Genomic DNA, 17,682 nt, shown 5'->3' on the forward strand with positions numbered 1-17,682 from the left:
GGAAAAACTCTTTTTTAAACAAGATCTTATCCTTTCTTTTCTCCTTACCCAACATTCTAGTCCACTTCACTTACTATTTAAAAGTATTCTACAAAGCATCAACATTTTTAACTTCCCTCAACAGATTCCTATTAAAGGTGTATCAAAAAGGACTGTTGACATGTACATACTAGTACTCAGAAATAGCCTATTAACTGCTGTCCACAGCTAAATTATATAGGCTTCATTACTTCAAATTTGTCCATGTCACCACCTCCCTCCCACATGTTTTTAATCTTCTTCTAAAAGTTGGGTTTTTTTTTAAAAAAGCAGCAACTTAAAAATAGATTAGGTCCAATGTTTTGGTGCCTTTTTTACAGTATTAGATTTCTTCTTGATCATATGCAGAATTCCTAATTAAGCTTACTTTGTTTTAGGCTACATCTACATTTTAGCTATTAATTAACATTGTAAATGACTTTTAGGTGTGTACTTCTTTTCCCTTTGAAAATATTCAGACCTTTGTGAAACCTTTTAAGAGAAATCAGTCACTAGTTACTTTTTACTCTTTGTATACCCTGGCAGTAGCATTCTCTGTTAAGTCCTAATCTTTGCTTTTCATAACAAAATTTACCATTTTCAATACTCTGTGTTCTATGTAGTTATTCCCTAATGTGAAGTTTTCTTGAAAAGCCTTTCTCCGTTTTAAATCAATGTAAGCAAACTTTAAACTATCAACTACTTTCCACTATGAATTCCACGGTTAAATGTCAAACATCTGGTAACAGTTGTCATCGATTATCTTACCAAGCCTGGTACCATAAGCCTTAAATATTTTAACCATTTTACGACATAAAAGGAATAGTGGCAGGAGGTTAATAGGAACTGACCTATTCTAGTGTAAATGTCTATCTAACTTCTGAGGGGTCTTGATAGCTGATTTTCACACAGTTTAAATGGTTCTTGAAAGAGCAGTATTACAGACATTATGAGTCAGCTTTAATCAGTTAAACAACTAACCTTTTGCTCTGTTTGCAGTTGGTCACATCTCTGCTTTTCATGGTTAAGTTCTTTCTCCAGTCGTTCAACTTGATCTCTGAGTTGTGTTGTTTCCTTTTCCAGAACAGAAGTTACCTTTAATAGCTCTTCTTTTTCTTTTATTATTTTTTCAATTTTAAACTGTAAATAAACAAAAATAAAGGAGTTTGGTAATTTTTTCCCCTTCATTCTTATCAAATAAATGGATAACAAATTACTCCAGTGTCTGAGCAGAAGCAGATTGTGTGTTCTCTGGCTAAGTTGTTTTACAATTTTCCCCTTATTCTCCAATTTCTGAAGTTTCACTGCTTTAACTGAATAGTACTACAGTACCATTAGATAGCACACTTTGCAGTGTCTTGATTTATATTCAAGTTTCCTCTCCTTAAATGAAATGCCTTTACTATTCCCAAGTGACAGTAACTGTGGACGAGCTAATTATCCCTGGAAACGTTCAAGGTCAGGCTGGATGGGGATCTGAGCAGTCTGATCTACTTGAAGATGTCCCTGGTCATTGCAGCAGGGTTGGACTACATGAACTTTAAAGGTCCTTCCAACCCAAACCATTCTACAGTTCTATAAGCCAAGATAATAACACACATTTGAAAAATTATTTTTAATTTTAGTACTATGAGTACATATCTGAAAAGCAAACATATGCTAGATGTATCTCTCTACTCTCTTATCCCTAAATTTTGAAAACTGTAAATCAAATACATGCATGTACATGCTCAGATGCATGGCAAGGTAAAGGAACTGTACTGAGCAATTTTCCAAGAAGCAAGTCACACAAAAGTTGGTTTGGGTTTCTTATTTTGTCTAATTTTTTGGGTTTAAGTGGAGTTCAGCCTACAAACATCAAGAAGCAAATGGAAACACCTTGACTCTAGATGTAAGCACACAAGTCCAACCACATCCCTCTAGCGAAAACCATGACACATCAAAAACTGCTTTAAATAAAACAAGAGCTACTCTAATATACTTAGGCACCTGCAATTATTCAGCTTAGTCTCCAGGGCTCTTAACTTGTGTGCAAATAAAAGTATTGGTTTGGTAACTCTTTTTTCTTACAAGAAGTACCATTTCACACAAAGGGTATCTTCCCTCCCTTCCACTTAGTTGGTGAGTACAGATGTTGGAGATGGGCAGTATCTACTCTTAGGGTTTCCCAGTCCATGCTTAGTGCTATACAGTTTAAAATCACAATTCACTTAACATGCAAATGTTCTGAACTCCAGTCAAATACTGTAGAACCAGCATTTGAAATACATACACTACCCATACATACATAGGCCTTTTCCTTCTGGTTTGTTCTTTAATATCTTAGTATGTATATATTAAAAAAATAAATAACATTTTAAGAATTGTTGAGTCAAACCTCAAGAAGTCCAGCTTTTGTGGTCACCACTAACATATCAGAGTTTCCTTCATCTTCCATAGTGAGCAATTCTTCAACAGGAGAAGAGGTACGAAACTGGAAAGGTGTGCTTGCTCCACGGATTTCTCCTTTGTAAGTCACGTAACAGAACTGATAAAATTCTCCATCATCATTTGGTAAATAATATCCTATCAAAATAAATTCATATTTGAAGAAACATTCTACACAAACTTACAAGTCTCTGTCTGTAAACAGATTACCACATCATGTCTGACTTACAGATTTCATGCTCATTACCTCAGTAAGGCACAGATAAACCATCAAAACAGCAGAAAGGAAAAATCATCCTATTTAGTCACTCTCATCCCCCCACAGTTTCTCCTAGCTTTTAAGATAAATGCAAAATAGTGTTAGGCAATAGGTGCTATATGTAACCATTGTAAAGTTACAGAACAAAGAGTGAGTGATTTTTGGCAAATACCTATGCAATCAAATACAACAGACAAAGGCAGGATATTATGCCATGACAAGACATCTGTAACTTTACCATCTTCCTTTTGGGGTTTTTTGTGGAGCAAACACAATTTACTTTTGCTGTTTTTAAATGCCAAAGCATAGCAATTCTCTGAATGGATAACACCAGAGACAAGGGGGGCATAGGGGGGAGCCTGGAGTTTGTTAACAAAGAACTTACTCTTAAAATTGAAAAAAAAATTCTTGTAGACTTTACAAGGTAAGAATAAATCCTCTTTCTTTTAGCTATGTAATATTGCATGTTGCAAGCAAATTACTTCAGAAGAATTTCTATTCCACTGAACTGTTACCCACTGAAGCTTCTACATCAAGCCTCTTGTATTACCTGAATTCACACAGTAATATTTGGGGATGTTAAACAAACATTTCCAGAACTAATGAGATTTTCACCTTTAGTAGTAATTGCAAAAACCACACGTTACCCAGTTTAATGGTAAGAAAACTATGTGGTCTTATTCAGAACATTTATTATCAGACATCCTAGCCAGCCTGAGTATGATACTAGCATAATAAATCTTCACCAGATTTTCAGTCCAGCAGGTTGATGTCACCTGTTTCAGTTCTTATTTCACCACATCTCAATCTTCTTCCATTCTAATTTTATAATTGATTTCTATTCACCAACTTTTATTTTGGATTCCTAGAAGTCTTTTCCCAGTACTCCTAGCTACTTTTCTTACAAATGGTAAAACACTACATGTGCTGTATGGACAGCACTTGTATCGAGAAATTCATGTTTTAATTAGTCTTATACTTTATTAACTGTAGCTCCGGGAACAGCATTTTAACCTCAAGATTCATACTTTTGGACCTGACTACACTTTCCTATATACCACTCAGTTTATCTCATTCAGTGCTTAAGTAAGATGCAATTACGCAGAAAAAAATTCAGAACAGTCTACCTTGCTGCTCCAGCAAGTTTTAATATTGATTCAGACAAGCTGGTTTTAAAACTACTCTAAGTCTTTTTTCTTGTATCTAACGTGTACTGGAGAAAACAGATTCCTGCTTATTTTCTTCCAGCACACCTACTTGATATAAAAAACCAAACATTTAAAGCATGCTGCACAACATTCACTATTTAGCTCAGATAATTAAGCTCCTGGAAGCTGTACTGATCTCACGTTAGCCGCATTAAAATATCTTGCCAAACACAACGGGGAGACTGTCTGAATGGAGATTCGATCTGGCAGCTCTATAAAAGTGGAGGTCTTTCAGCATGGAAGGTAAGAGATGGGACAGAGTTACCCAGTTGCTTCATGTGTGGTAAAATTTTTAAGTACAAAGGACTAATAATGGCATGTAGAGTCCTACTTTCTAGATCACTTTTAGTTTCAATACAAAGAACAGTGAACTCATCCAAACTATCATTATCTGCAGCTTTAACAAGAGAACAAGCTAATACAGTCATCACTTCAGGATTTCAATCCTTATTTTTTTCTATCTACTTTAAGCAATAAACACACACACACACAAATACTAAAGCCAACTCTAGGAAGTAAAAAAGAAGATAAAACGGTACCTAAAAATCTGTTTGCAAGCAGAAAAGCATTTTAAAAGTTTACTGGAGGTGTTCTTTTCACTCAAAATTCTGAACGTGCATATATTTTTGACATTTGTAATGTCCTGTGGCAACAAGTTCTGCACATTGACTGTGTCAGAAAAGTATCATCTTTATCTCCATTTTGAACCTGTCACTTGATACCTTACATCAACCGTTCCTACTTATTTAAATATAAACAATGAAGACATAAGTCACTTCACATTATTTCTCTTTCCCAGGCTGAAAAATCAGGCAGAAGGAAGTATGGAAGATCACTTAGTCCAGTTTCTCACTCCAGAGACTGTTTTTAGCACCTGTTTGAGACTACCGTGGCCGCATCTAAACAACTGTATGGAATTCTCATCCTTCCAAACCCGGGATACCTGTTCAAGTGCTGCACTACTCACTCTTGGTTAAAGGGATCTTCCCAACATCAGGCATAAACCTCCCAGGTCACAATTTGCAGCCAGAGTCCCTTTTTACATTTAATGAGAAGAGTGTGGCTCTCACCTTTGTAACTCCACACCTTTATACAGAAGCTATTTCCTAATTTTGATCTTCCTTGTTTATTTGTTCTACTTTTTTGAGATTGCAAAGAGGAGGGAGAGGATATGATCTGCACACAGTGTTGAAAATTCAGTTATACTATAGATTTGTACAGTTGTGTAACATTTTCTGGTTATTTCTTTATTCTTTTCATAAAAACTTTAGGTATTTCCATCAATTCCTCACTGTAAAATGTTCTCTGCAACTCTGTGACTTCTCTGAACCTTCACCAAACCATCATTTATTCTTTGACAACAATCACTTAATATTGGTAATGATGTCTAAAGTCCAGAGACTAAAGACAACGTAAAGACACAAGGCATTAAAAAATGCCAAGATTAAAAATGCCTGCTGATGATTAAACAAAGTCACTATCTGTATTTTAAGAGTTTCCAACAGAGCTTCTCTATCAGCCATGAATACTGGCCATTACTATGTAAAAAATATACTAAGTCACTTTTCCTTACAATTTCCTTGACATCTAAAATAAGACTGTACTTCACACAGTGAAACGTGGAAAATTCTCCTCCAATTTATCTTTGTAAAAGTCTAGAACTGCTATACAACCCTCAGCACTGAAAGGAACAGATCAGTATTTAAAAAGCTGAGTAGGCTGGAAAATACAGATAGATACTGCTTTACACTTACCTTGAAAAGTCAGCACACAGTTAACTGTTGATCCTTCCACATAATTATCTGGCATAGGTGACCAAAGAAAGGTGTAATAATCTCTTGCAGTACTCCAACCAACCTAAAATAAAATAAACCACAACAACAACAAAAAGAAAGAGGGATAAAACATTAAGAAAGAGGAATAAAACATTAAGCAAAAGAATTTGCTATACACAGTTAAGGTATCATGGTCTGGCCTTTGCAACATACTGTATTATGCATATTTCTGCTTCAACATGCAATAAAAAGATACTTAACAATGTTTACAAATCAGGAATATTTAACAAGCATGTCAAAGATTTAGCATTAATTTTATTAAGCTTGTTACCTAAAGCAATAAATGGGTCTAAGGCAATAAAAGGGTCTATATAAAGTAAAACAGTAGACAGTTTTCACTACACATTAAACTACTATTTGCTATATTATTTTTTTCTATAAAGATACATTACTTTATGAAAAATATAAAAATATTAATTCTTAATTTTATAGCGAGAATTTCTCAGTGTAAGTTCTGTCAATGCTGACCATTTTGTTTCCACAGTCCAACTAGCTCATCAGAAAACAAAAAGGAGGAAAGAAAAAACAGCTTTCTCTTCTACTGAAAAGACCAAAATTGACAGGGCCACACTAGCATTTTTTGGACAACTTCTGCAATACTAAAGACCAGCATTTCACTGGAATGATAATTCTCTCATACACACACACCATGTCTGCAAAGGAAAAAACAAATTTGCATGAAAACCTAACTCAGCTAAGTCCGTGCAGTCTTCCCACTAACTTCAACAAACCTTTGCTTTCAGACTTTTCCTAAGAGTGCAATTCTGTATAGAGTGAGGTTGCCCAGAAAACCTGTGAATGGCTCATCTAATGAAGTATTCAAGGCCAGGTTGGATGGAGCTCTGAGCAATCAGGTGTAGTGGACAGCGTTCCTGCCCTCAGCAGGGGAGTTGGAACTACAGGATCTTTAACATCTCTTCCAACCCAGGCTATTCTGTGATTCTATCCTCTGAAGATGCATATTCCAACAGGCTTGAAATACATGCAAGTTAAATGGAAAGCCAAAGCTGCTACTGTAAAGCAATGGCTATTAATAATAGTATAATGGTAAAGGAGAAGAATATCTGATTTATTCCACTGCCCAAAAAACAAAAACAAAAAACCTTGTCAAAAGCTAGGTGTGGTACAGTGTAGTAGTAACTGGGTATACTGTCATGGAGGAGTTAAGATGTGGAAACCCATAATTAATTCCTATTTAGGCCTCATGTGAAGTTAACAGTTCCATTTTGCAATGAAGAATCCATTCTTATGTATTAAAATATGAAACTAAATTTTAAAACCTTAACTTCACACATCAGTTGGGAAAAAAAACCCAACACAATACAGCCAACAAAAAGTCAACTACAAAAATGAAACCAAGTTCCAGTCAAAGTGCTAAAGCTGGAACAAATGCACAGTAGTCCTTTCTTAACATCAGAAATCTTAAATAAACAAAAAATTTCTATGGGACACACTGGGAAACTTTCTCTGAGCCAAGTGGAGTATGTGAAGTCTGTTAGTCCTTAAAAACCTGGCATGGGCAATGGCAAACATTACAATATCCACATTCAAGCACACAAACACTGCAAATTATAGAAGAACTCCAACACAAAACCTTCTGAAGTTCAGAGGAAGAAAAAGAAGAATAACCCATCAAACTACATGCAAGACTTGTGAAGTATAAACTCCAGTTCATCATGGTGTTCATCTGATAAGCACAGCAGTCATCCCATTGACTGACTGTGCTGGTACCATTACTTTTTAAGGAATTCATTGAAAACTCTGAAAACCTTCTGCTTGGAGATAGAAACTCGAAAAATACAAACATTCTTATTTCTTAGTCAAAAGAGCACATAAGATTTAGATGACATAACTTCCCTAAACCAACAGAAAGAAGAAAATCCATTTTATAACTTGAAATAAAGCATCTGCTGATCTAATACTCAACATATTCTTTTATATTCTCCATTTCTCTACATTTAGTTCTCACAAACTCTACTCTGAAACACATTTTTAAATTAGAAACTTGTGCATAAATGCCAACACTCTTGCTTTCCTTCCAGATGTTAACCAACAGATTAATAATCCAGAAACCAAATCCTACTTTCACCCTCTCAACCCATGTTTTTAAACCAACAACTACACTATCATGTATCCAACAAAAGCTTCATATCCAGATTCGGTTATTATGTACAAACAATGTATAATTGAAACCACACTTTATTTAATTTTCCCTCCATAAAATGGAAAGTTTTAACAGGCCATTACAGAGTAATCCACTCATGATATTCCCATTTTCTACTTTTAAGTAAAAAGGCTTATTTCAATTTAGGAAATAATAAACACTTTTCAGTCATATAAACCAACACTGCAGTCACAGTGGAAAAGCTAAAGCCTGGTAAAGGTTAAGAGTCCAGCACCAAGTACTCTGCAATTTGGCTGGGCAAGTGAGGACAACTCAACTGTCCGTAACACTCACACTAGACAGGTTTTCCTTATACTAACAAATAGTCATATAGTCATCACGAAAGTTTTCTCTTCTATGTTGCCCAACAGATATAAGCCCCTTTCTTACTGCAATGCCACACAGTGGGATTAGCTTTCCGCTATTTACATTTCACCCACAGTACATTTCAACAAAATAGCTTGAAGAAAAGTTGCTGCATAGGAAAATAAATGTGGGGACAGGGGAGGGAGTGCCTGTCTGTATGGCAACAATGAGTTACCAAATATATTACTTAGGAAAAATAATAACCATTTTATTTCACTCTATCTCCAACTCTCCTCTGATTCCTCTTAAAAAGAACATAAGCTTTTCTAAGAAGAAAGCTCTGCCTTACAACTGCAGTGTTTGCAGTGTAAAAGTTATTTCAAACTTTGTTTTAATTTCTTAAGTTTCAGATGAACATGAAAAGTAAACACTTTCCTGTTCTTGCATTTTGTTAAATTTCTTTCCTTTTATCATGCCTTGGTAAAGTCAGTTAACTCAGTCTTGAGACAGAGTGCTTTAAAGAAAGACCACTGCAAGGGAAGCTCACTTGGCATTTTGTTTCCTGGCCTCAGAAAGCTGCTATGCAGCTGGAAGAACAGCAGTATTCATTCTGCTGCATTAACAGTGCCTGACCTACCCATACAACATCAGCAGGACAAAACAGCAAACCCAGGAAACACTTGTTTAGCTGAACCAACTTCAGCATAATCAGTGGGCCTTTACTGTAAATAACTAATACAACCCAATTAAGCAAAAGAGGGTGGGGGGGAAGGTCACACAACCCCAACCACAAAGCTTATCAGAGTAAAAATCATGCCTTTTTTGTAATTCAGAAGGCAAATTATATATCTGAGAAAGTAATTTAGCAAAGTACCCAAAGTACTGCAAAAATACAATATGCTAACTCCAAAAGAAGCAAAATTTCAGACAACAGGTAAGGCTCTGGATGTACATTATACAGTATAATTACTACTGACAACAGTAAGTGAAAAGCCTTGACATGTTTCACACAGTAAGAAACAATTATTTTGACTCAAACCACAGATAACACAAGTGTCTAAGCAAAATGCCATTGGGCCCAGTATTAAAAGAAGTGATTTCTCCAAGCAGGCTCCTTTGGGCCATAACCCTGAGTTAAAGTAACATTACTTGAAAGTCACAGTAGTGCTTGTGCTACTGTAGTATATAACAATCCACTACAGGCAGCTACAAAAATCAAGCTCTTCTGAGACAACTAACAGATGGGAAAATTAAAACATCTAGGGGCAGTGAAGCGCATACCAGGCAAAATTACTGCGAGTTAACTGTTAACACTGACACCTGTTAACACTGATGCAATATACTTTTGAACACAAGCATCACCAGCAAACAATGGTATCTAGATGCCAGTTCTGAAAGGATCAAACTGTACAAAAAAATTTCAGAAGCTGGACATGAGGAAAAATACTTATTAAAGTACTAAGTACATTTCAGTAACATTCAGGCACAGGTATTTCAAAATAAGTAAACAATAAAATTAAACCTTAGAGGTCTTTAGTATGTCTGTGATCCCCTTATAATACATTCAACTTTCCCTTACCTCAGACCAAGACACTTAAGACCTCACTTCAAACATCACCTCGCTACTCACAGCGAGATTAAAATTTGTTATACAACAGGAGCCCTAAAGCTGAGACATTCGTGGGCAGAAGATGGCTGCAAAGCACTCTAAACTCTTTGTGAAAGCCTGTAATCTTACTATGTTCTCTTATTCCCAGACCTCAAGAAGGCATCTCTGCTAAATGTTACAAACACATACAGGCAATCTTTCAACTTGGGCTGTTGAAAACATATGGTATTTGTTGCAATATCAAGGTACTATCAGGATCCTAAGTTATGATCAGCTCTTGTTGGTTGTATTTCTACCTCATAGTTCAGAGGAATGTGTCAAAATGACACTGACCACGTGCCTAGACCGTAGGATCAACTTTCTCTATTAGGTATAAATCAAAATAAATATAGAAACAATATGAATTCTCTAAAAGAAAACCTGCTACATATGTAAATGACTGTCCAAGGAAATGTTATGACAGATCAAAGAGAAAAAAAGCTATAGTTTACTTTAGGAGATAAGTATGAAAATGTATTAAAAAGGGGTGGGTGGGGTTTAAGTGAACTATTCCCTTACTATCACATCTCATGAGAACAATAAATTAGCACAGTCTCTTACTTCAAAATTGTTACTAGCTACTGCCTACTTTGTCATGCCCCACTCTGACCACACAAACCTACTGTAACAAATATATTTAGAAAATTAATGACATTTGGAATAAAATGGCAGAATTTCTCATCAAAGGTAACATCACACAAACCCAGATTATCCTTCTCTTCATCTAGTATAGCAACTGCAAATATGCTGCCATGGACATTTTTTTTTTTAAGTCAAGTATTATTTGCATGTCCTTCCAAAGAAGGTAAATCAGAAACCAACAGAATCACTCTAACTCACAAATATAGCAATTCTCAAAACATTCTGAATTCCAATAATTCTACTCCCAACTATTTTAACAACAGGACATACTGTCCACTGCACACTCTTGTATCTATCATGGCCAGCTGTGCAGTGACGATTCTGTGCCAGAAAAATAGTATTTCTATATGCATATGGTCAATAACACATCCAGATGTTGTATTATACTTCATAACGTGATCTCAATATATGGAAGTAATTGCTGTGGTTTTTTAGTTATCAATCTACAACAGAATCAGGATATTGAAATGACTCACACAAGCTGTACCGTTATTTGCAGTCCAAAAAAGACTAAAGAACCCAGAGTACTATACAAAGACATATCCACATTGCCTTTATAAAACACAAACACCAAGCTATTTCCTTAAGTGTATATCAAATACAAAGTCAAATACTGTTACAAATGTTTTTGACCACAGACAATTTAATTCTGAGGTCTGCTATAGATGAGGACATTGAAAAGAGAGAAATCAAGTTGCATGTAGACACAGGTACTGTCCTGATGCACAAACAGTAGCTCAGGTATGATGTCCTAAATACTGAGTGCTCTCTCAGAGCAAGCAGGCACTCGTTGTGTTCAAATAAGTTACTAAGATCTTCCCAATTCCGGTTATTCAATTTTTCCATATGTTAAGTTACCAGAACATCAGATCACAATTTTTAAGGTGTGGATATTAAAAACATGGACAGTAAGAAATAAAACATTTCCCTTCCTTCTCTAGGGGTACACTGAGAGAGTCAACACCAAAGCATGTCTACAACTTGTCAACATCCTAGAGGAATGGTAATGCAGATTACTTAGAAAAATATATCAACTAGAACTGAGGAACAGAAAAGTTTTGACAGAATAGTTAATTAATGACACAGCAAGACCAAAGACCATTAGCTTAACATATATAAGACTGATTACCTGCTGATACCACACATTGTTCCAGCATGCTGGCCTCAGCAAAATTACATCCTCAGAGATGCACAAAGTATTATGATATAACCCCACAAACACCTACACCTTTGATGCAATATCTTTATAGTCCCCACAGAATTCTTTCCTTGTGCCTTTGAGATGGATAGAAAACCTGCCTCTCTTATATACTGAACATCAGACAGCTCTATTTGCAGACATATGCTCTAGACAGAGAGATAAGCACTGCTTCTTACCAACCAAGCAGGTTTTTCAAACACTTCTGCAAATCTGGACATTATGCATTTATAATGCAAAAATATCATTCAGCCATATGATTATTCACTTTATTGTGAAATATATCACAATATGTAGACTTCCCTGGCCGGAAATTAGGACTACCTACAGACAGACCACTTTTGCTGCCAGATGTAGTGCACACATTAGTTATTTTTCCTCTTTTAGATTTGGATTACTCTCAAGACCTCTCCAGATTTTAATTAATTAGACATGAGCAGAGACAAAGAGAGGATACTGGCCTTGGATCACTCTCGGAGTACAGATCTTCTATGAAGTCAATTGAGAATGGCAAGTCTTCTTGCCTTTGACTCAGAACCATCAGATTCTTCTGCATAGAAACCCTCAGTAGAAGGAAAGTTGATCTGAAATTCTAGTTTTCCCTACATGAACAGGGACTCAGGCTCAGGATGTGCATGCCAATTATTAAACCTCTGAATTAGATCTCTGAAAAAATGCCCTTTTTTTTTTTTCCTCAGTAACAAGCAAGGACATAACTGATCAAGATCTTCTCACATTTGATTACAGATGACTCTCCAGAACATCATAAAAGCAAAAAAAACAGAGGTGCAATGAAAGACAACAGATTTGAAGACTGAGTCAAGACCTAGCTTTGACTCCCCTCCTATAGGGAACAAGTAAGAAAAAGAAGGATGAATATATACAAAAATAATAAAAGCTGCATATTCAGAACTTCCCACATCTCCAAGTTTTTGCCAGATGTCCAATCCCAAAATTAGTGTATTCATTTAGATACGTCTAGTTTGTAAGGAAATGGGTATATCTGAAATAATTCTCCTATATGCAACATTAGTCTTCCAGTTTATGAACACCTTCTTGGGAACAGTTTTAAACCCATGACCACCACCACAAAATGCCTTATGCTCAGTATTACTGAAATTCAACATTTAGCAACTTACACCGGGAACAAAAAAAAAAAAAATCACATTTTATATACAGCATACACAGGAAAGTTGGTAGAATCTGTTAAGTTCTGCAACTTAAAAGTAAGCTGCTCTTCAGAAGAGAATTGTAAAAAAGTTTGAAAAAGCAGCTTAAATTGTCATTCTATGATGCAGCCACGCCAATAAAGTAGCCATAGCCCATCTACAACGCACCTTCCCAGTCCCCTTGTTTCCATCAGAGTGATGCCAGCACAGTTGCCCATTGCATCACACAGCAATCAAACTAAAGAACCAAACCAGTTTTGGAATAAGATCGTAAAGGTTGACGGAGGAAGGACTGTATTTTCCTGGCAGATCACTCTGCTGATCCATTTCACTGTGCAGCTGTGCTAACAGCTGGACTAGCAAAACAGGGACAATAATATAAGGATATAAATAACCAATCGAGTGATCATTGCTGAAGAAACGTACTTGCACTTACAAATGAAAACCATTCACTAAAAAGGTACCTATAGATTTTTTTCAGTTCAATAAAAAAATTCTTATCTATCTAACAGGACAGAATACAGTTGAAGCTGTCCCCTTCAACAAAAATCAACATCAGAACCAAAACCAACACAAGGTTCACAGGAGGCATGGAGGACCTTATTCCTTACTTATTTTCTGTACAAATTGGAAATCACCACTGTTTTTGGGGGGGGATTTTATTGTTTATTTTAAAGTAGGTGCCTTTTCCCTCTGTCCAGTATTCACTATTACAACACTAGTTACTTTCGGTGCAATTTCAGGCAAAGGTTAGGTGACATGAGCTTAAACAGGTTTGTTTTCTAAGCAATTCATGCACTTCAAAAAGACAAGGTGAACTTTATTCCCTCTACATGAACAGTCTGTGAATCTACATCTTGAGCTCTCTCACAGAAGCCCCTCTTTCCTTCCATACTAGGCCAATACTACAGGTCATTAATTATTGTTCTCATAATTAGTCAAGATTTGCTTTTGCCTTCTTTTTTCAATCACAGAATCACTTTAATAAACATGCCTCTCTCCTTCATACATGTTTTAGAGAGGTAAATTATAAAACCCCTGCCCGTTTTCATCAGTTTTCAAGCCACCTCCGGGTGGTTTGTTATTTGTCCATGAACAATCAGTTCTCTAGAAGTCACTCATTTTTACACTCAGATCACAGTATAGTACAACTTCTGACTATTATCTGTCCCAAGACAACTACACTTTCACAGTTTATTTTACTGTAAACATTACATACACATATTTGTAGTAACAGATACAGTCAGACAGCTGGCTCCATTTAACTCCCTGTATGTAACTATACTAAGTCAGTATATCCATAACACATTATATAAGCTGACATAGTCACAAAAAGAAAGCCATTTTTATTCTTTTCCCATCTTACAATGCTTCCTTCCCTTGTGCTGATGAGAATTAGGTGAACTGGAAATTCAGTTGGGGAATTCCAGTTAAAAAATCCAGTCACAAAACGTTGGTCTTAACCTCAATCAATTCCCTGATTTGATTCATTATACAAGATCTTGTTTCACGTAAAGGAGAGGAAGTACAAGAAATAAGACACCCTGTTTAAAAGATGTTTCTGTCAGCAGTAGTAATACCTTATGCCAGTTCAAGATGTTCCTCAAATGACTGCTAAAGTTGTATTCCCTGCCACTGTTAAAGTAAAATAAAAACTCATACCTCAACAGTTTATGAAAGCTATCATCACAGTCAAGATGAAATCAGATAGCTGCACATTGTAAACAGCATTTCATGTAGTCACCAAAAAAACTGTTTCATGTTTCTTTTTAATTTTTCCTACATAGTAATTTTAGGGTCCTGTCTGATTGCCCCCCTCACTTAAACCAAAAGACAAAGTCACTACATTCACTTCTAAAGTTACATTTAAATAATTTCAAGATGCTTATGTGTAATATGAACAGCACTCTTCTAAAGTTTTGATACAGATTGTTTTTAAAGTTTCATTAGTGCCATTAGCTAAATACTCAAGTGTGCTCAGTTACACAAATTGCAAAAATTTGCAAATAATCAAGATATATATACACATATTTTTAAAACCTTCCCACTAGAGAAATGTGCCTGCTTGTAAGTTGATACCTCCCTCGCACAACTTCATGACTGTAGGCACTGCACAAAGCATTAAAAATGCTTCTGCTTTGTTATAGAGTGCAGTACTTTTATGTTGCAGAGGAGTAATTTATCTTGAATAAACACCAACAACGCATTGATAATCTGTAGATTATAATGAAGTCAAGCATTTACATTTTTAAATAGTGGACACAGTTCTACAGGAAAGGTCCTCCAGTACCAAACTAGTCTGTCACCTTTATGCCCTCTCCACTGCCAAAGCATCACTTCTTTAAAGGCTGAATCAAAACTTGTATTAGCCACACAAATAAAGACTATAAACATCATCTATTAGGAGCTATACTGACAAAGAAACACAGATCAAGGTCCTAAATAGAAGCAGATATAAGAATTAAAGAATTTTTAATCCCATTCTTCTAATGAAGCTTTACTAGCCTTTAAAAATATCTCCAAATACCTTTGGAGGAGTGGCCTCAACCCTCCACCTTTTTCAAGCGTCTGTTTTGAACAAGTTTAGTGATCTATAATGTTCAGCCTGTTCTAGCAAGAACAATTAATCAGGGATGTGTATCAGGATATCTCGAGCTTAGTTTTCATTCTTTCCACACACATTTCACACTAACTCTGTATCATATTCTTCACATAGTCCTGTTTACAATATTACTCGGTGAGCACACACCTCTTCTCAAATCATCTCCATTTAATTCTGCACACCAGCACCACATCACACCTTCCCTTTATTCCAGTTGATCTTAAACATACTCATTTTGAGCTCCAGTTTTCAGCTCCAGTTTGGTCTTTGTTACAAAACTTACACTCTAACACACCACTTAATCAACACACCACTTAAGTGATGTTCAACTTTAAAAGTTTATGAGAGAGCTTTTATGTTGTTGGGATTTATTTATTTTAACCAGTAAGAGAGTGAGCAAACATTTGAAAAATAGCAATAGAACAAGCTTCACTTACCTTGAAAATGCCAACCCAATCTTTTTGATGAGGATGGATAAACTGGGTTAGAGTGTAGTGACATTCAAGATGTGTGTTTGGAAGATAACTTTTCGCCACATTTTGAAAAATCACATGTGCAAAATTGGAAGTCTGCAAAGTGTTAGTTGAAGACGGAACTTCTTGAAAGGATGACATGATTGATCTGTAACGAAATTGTAGAAGTTGCTACTTCAACATAGTGGAAAAATTAGTTAAATTACAAAAATTAATCTAGTTGAAATAAACAAGACAGAAAAACCTAACAACTGGTTCCCCTGTTCCAAAAACAGATAGCCATAGACTAAATTCACCAAAGTGCACTGACTCAGCATCATTCCAAAACAATCACCTCTCAGAATAAAAGAGTAGTCATTTCAGCAATGACATCAAGATGGAGAGAAACCGCTGTTTAGCTGAATGCCCCCAGTATTCTATCTCAGATACAGCAGCAAAAAGTGGAAAATAAAAGCAGTGATAGGAAAACAAAGCAAGGTTCTAACTCAATGAGAGATTCTTAATGGTTCTAGACATGGTAGAGAAGGAGAAACAAAACTTCTGTAGTTTCCCTGCTTTACATTTTTCTCAGAATCCGTAGTGCTCAGTGCTTTTCACAGGATTTTTATATATGAAGTTTTTCTTCCCCTCTCAGTAGAAGTATCAAAGTTCCATTTTAAGACCTTTTTTAAAGACAAGAAAGTTTATCTAAAGAGGAGGGGTTTGTTTGGGTGGTTTATTTTCCCTGCTTCTTCTTCAAAAGACTTCTTCTGCCACCGTTCAGCAGTCCATGAGCATCTTTTACTATTCTCACTGTAACATGCTCTCAGCTCCACACGTTTGGCTTCATTTCCATAAACAATGGACTGCATTGACAGCAGGAACACTGAGGTATGCATGCAGTTTGACAGATTAACACTAATCAGTTGGGACTGCAAAAGCTTTTAATCATGCTTTCCATTCACCACCTCATTCAGGATACACAGTGCTACAAATTACAGCAACACAAGATGCCTCACAAGCAGAACAAGAACATCCTTTCCTCAGATTCGGCAATATCTGCCAAAAATAGAACACGGGCAACTGAGAAGCTTCGAGTGTCTGATTTCCAGATACAATCGCAATTCTGTCAAAACATTTCCTATCAGGAGGATTTTGGCCTTATGTATCTAACACTTCTAGAAAGATGAGCCATCCTATTCTTGCAATTGATGTTAAAAGTAATTTTATACTGACCAAGCAAATTCACATTTTCAAAGAAGTAACTGCCAAGTGTGTGGCATAATATATTACTTTCATTGAAGATACATGTGGAAAACAAAACCAAAAGGGGATAGGGCACTGTAAGCCTCAAGTAGTTCAAAGATTAAAAGCTGTGTATTTCCTATAGCCTTTTACAATTTCACCGGCTAAAAAACAAGTTGCAAAGACCCTGTGTTTTCTGAAATAAAATGCACTCTGAAGTAAACAGATATTCATCATTCAAAACAAGGAAAAAGTAAAGTAAATAGAGGGCGTTTTCAGTTGTAAGCCCTCAATATTCAAGCTTAATACTGCCCAATTTAGTGTAACACATTAAGCACATACAGGCAGCCATGATATTATTTCAGTGTATCAGATGTTAAACAAAAAACAATTAAACCTGAACAACACAGGTTATAAGATAAAATGCCAAGCTTGTGAAGATGAACAGATACAAAGGAAAAACAAGAATTTACACAAGCCAGAAACTGAGTAGAGATCAAAAGACAGTT

At 35.8% G+C, this 17,682-nt stretch overlaps 1 protein-coding gene across 5 annotated transcripts in view; it reads right to left on the reverse strand.

Moving 5' to 3' along the window:
- TAX1BP1 (Tax1 binding protein 1) overlaps positions 1–16,116 on the reverse strand; it is a 48,663-nt gene extending 32,547 nt beyond the window's left edge. For all 5 annotated transcript variants that reach the window (XM_029961747.1, XM_029961746.1, XM_029961744.1 and 2 more), the window contains exons 1-4: positions 15,914–16,116; positions 5,667–5,769; positions 2,396–2,583; positions 1,000–1,158 (exon numbers count right to left, since the gene is read on the reverse strand). In XM_029961747.1, coding sequence (XP_029817607.1) covers positions 1,000–1,158; positions 2,396–2,583; positions 5,667–5,769; positions 15,914–16,090 — 627 coding nt within the window. In that variant the 5' untranslated portion in view covers positions 16,091–16,116. The remainder of the gene's footprint in view (positions 1–999; positions 1,159–2,395; positions 2,584–5,666; positions 5,770–15,913) is intronic.
- Positions 16,117–17,682: the final 1,566 nt, after the last annotated feature.

This window comes from Manacus vitellinus, unplaced genomic scaffold, assembly GCF_001715985.3.
Source record: "Manacus vitellinus isolate BGI_N305 unplaced genomic scaffold, ASM171598v3 scaffold_3_pilon, whole genome shotgun sequence".
Classification (NCBI taxonomy): Eukaryota; Metazoa; Chordata; class Aves; order Passeriformes; family Pipridae; genus Manacus; species Manacus vitellinus.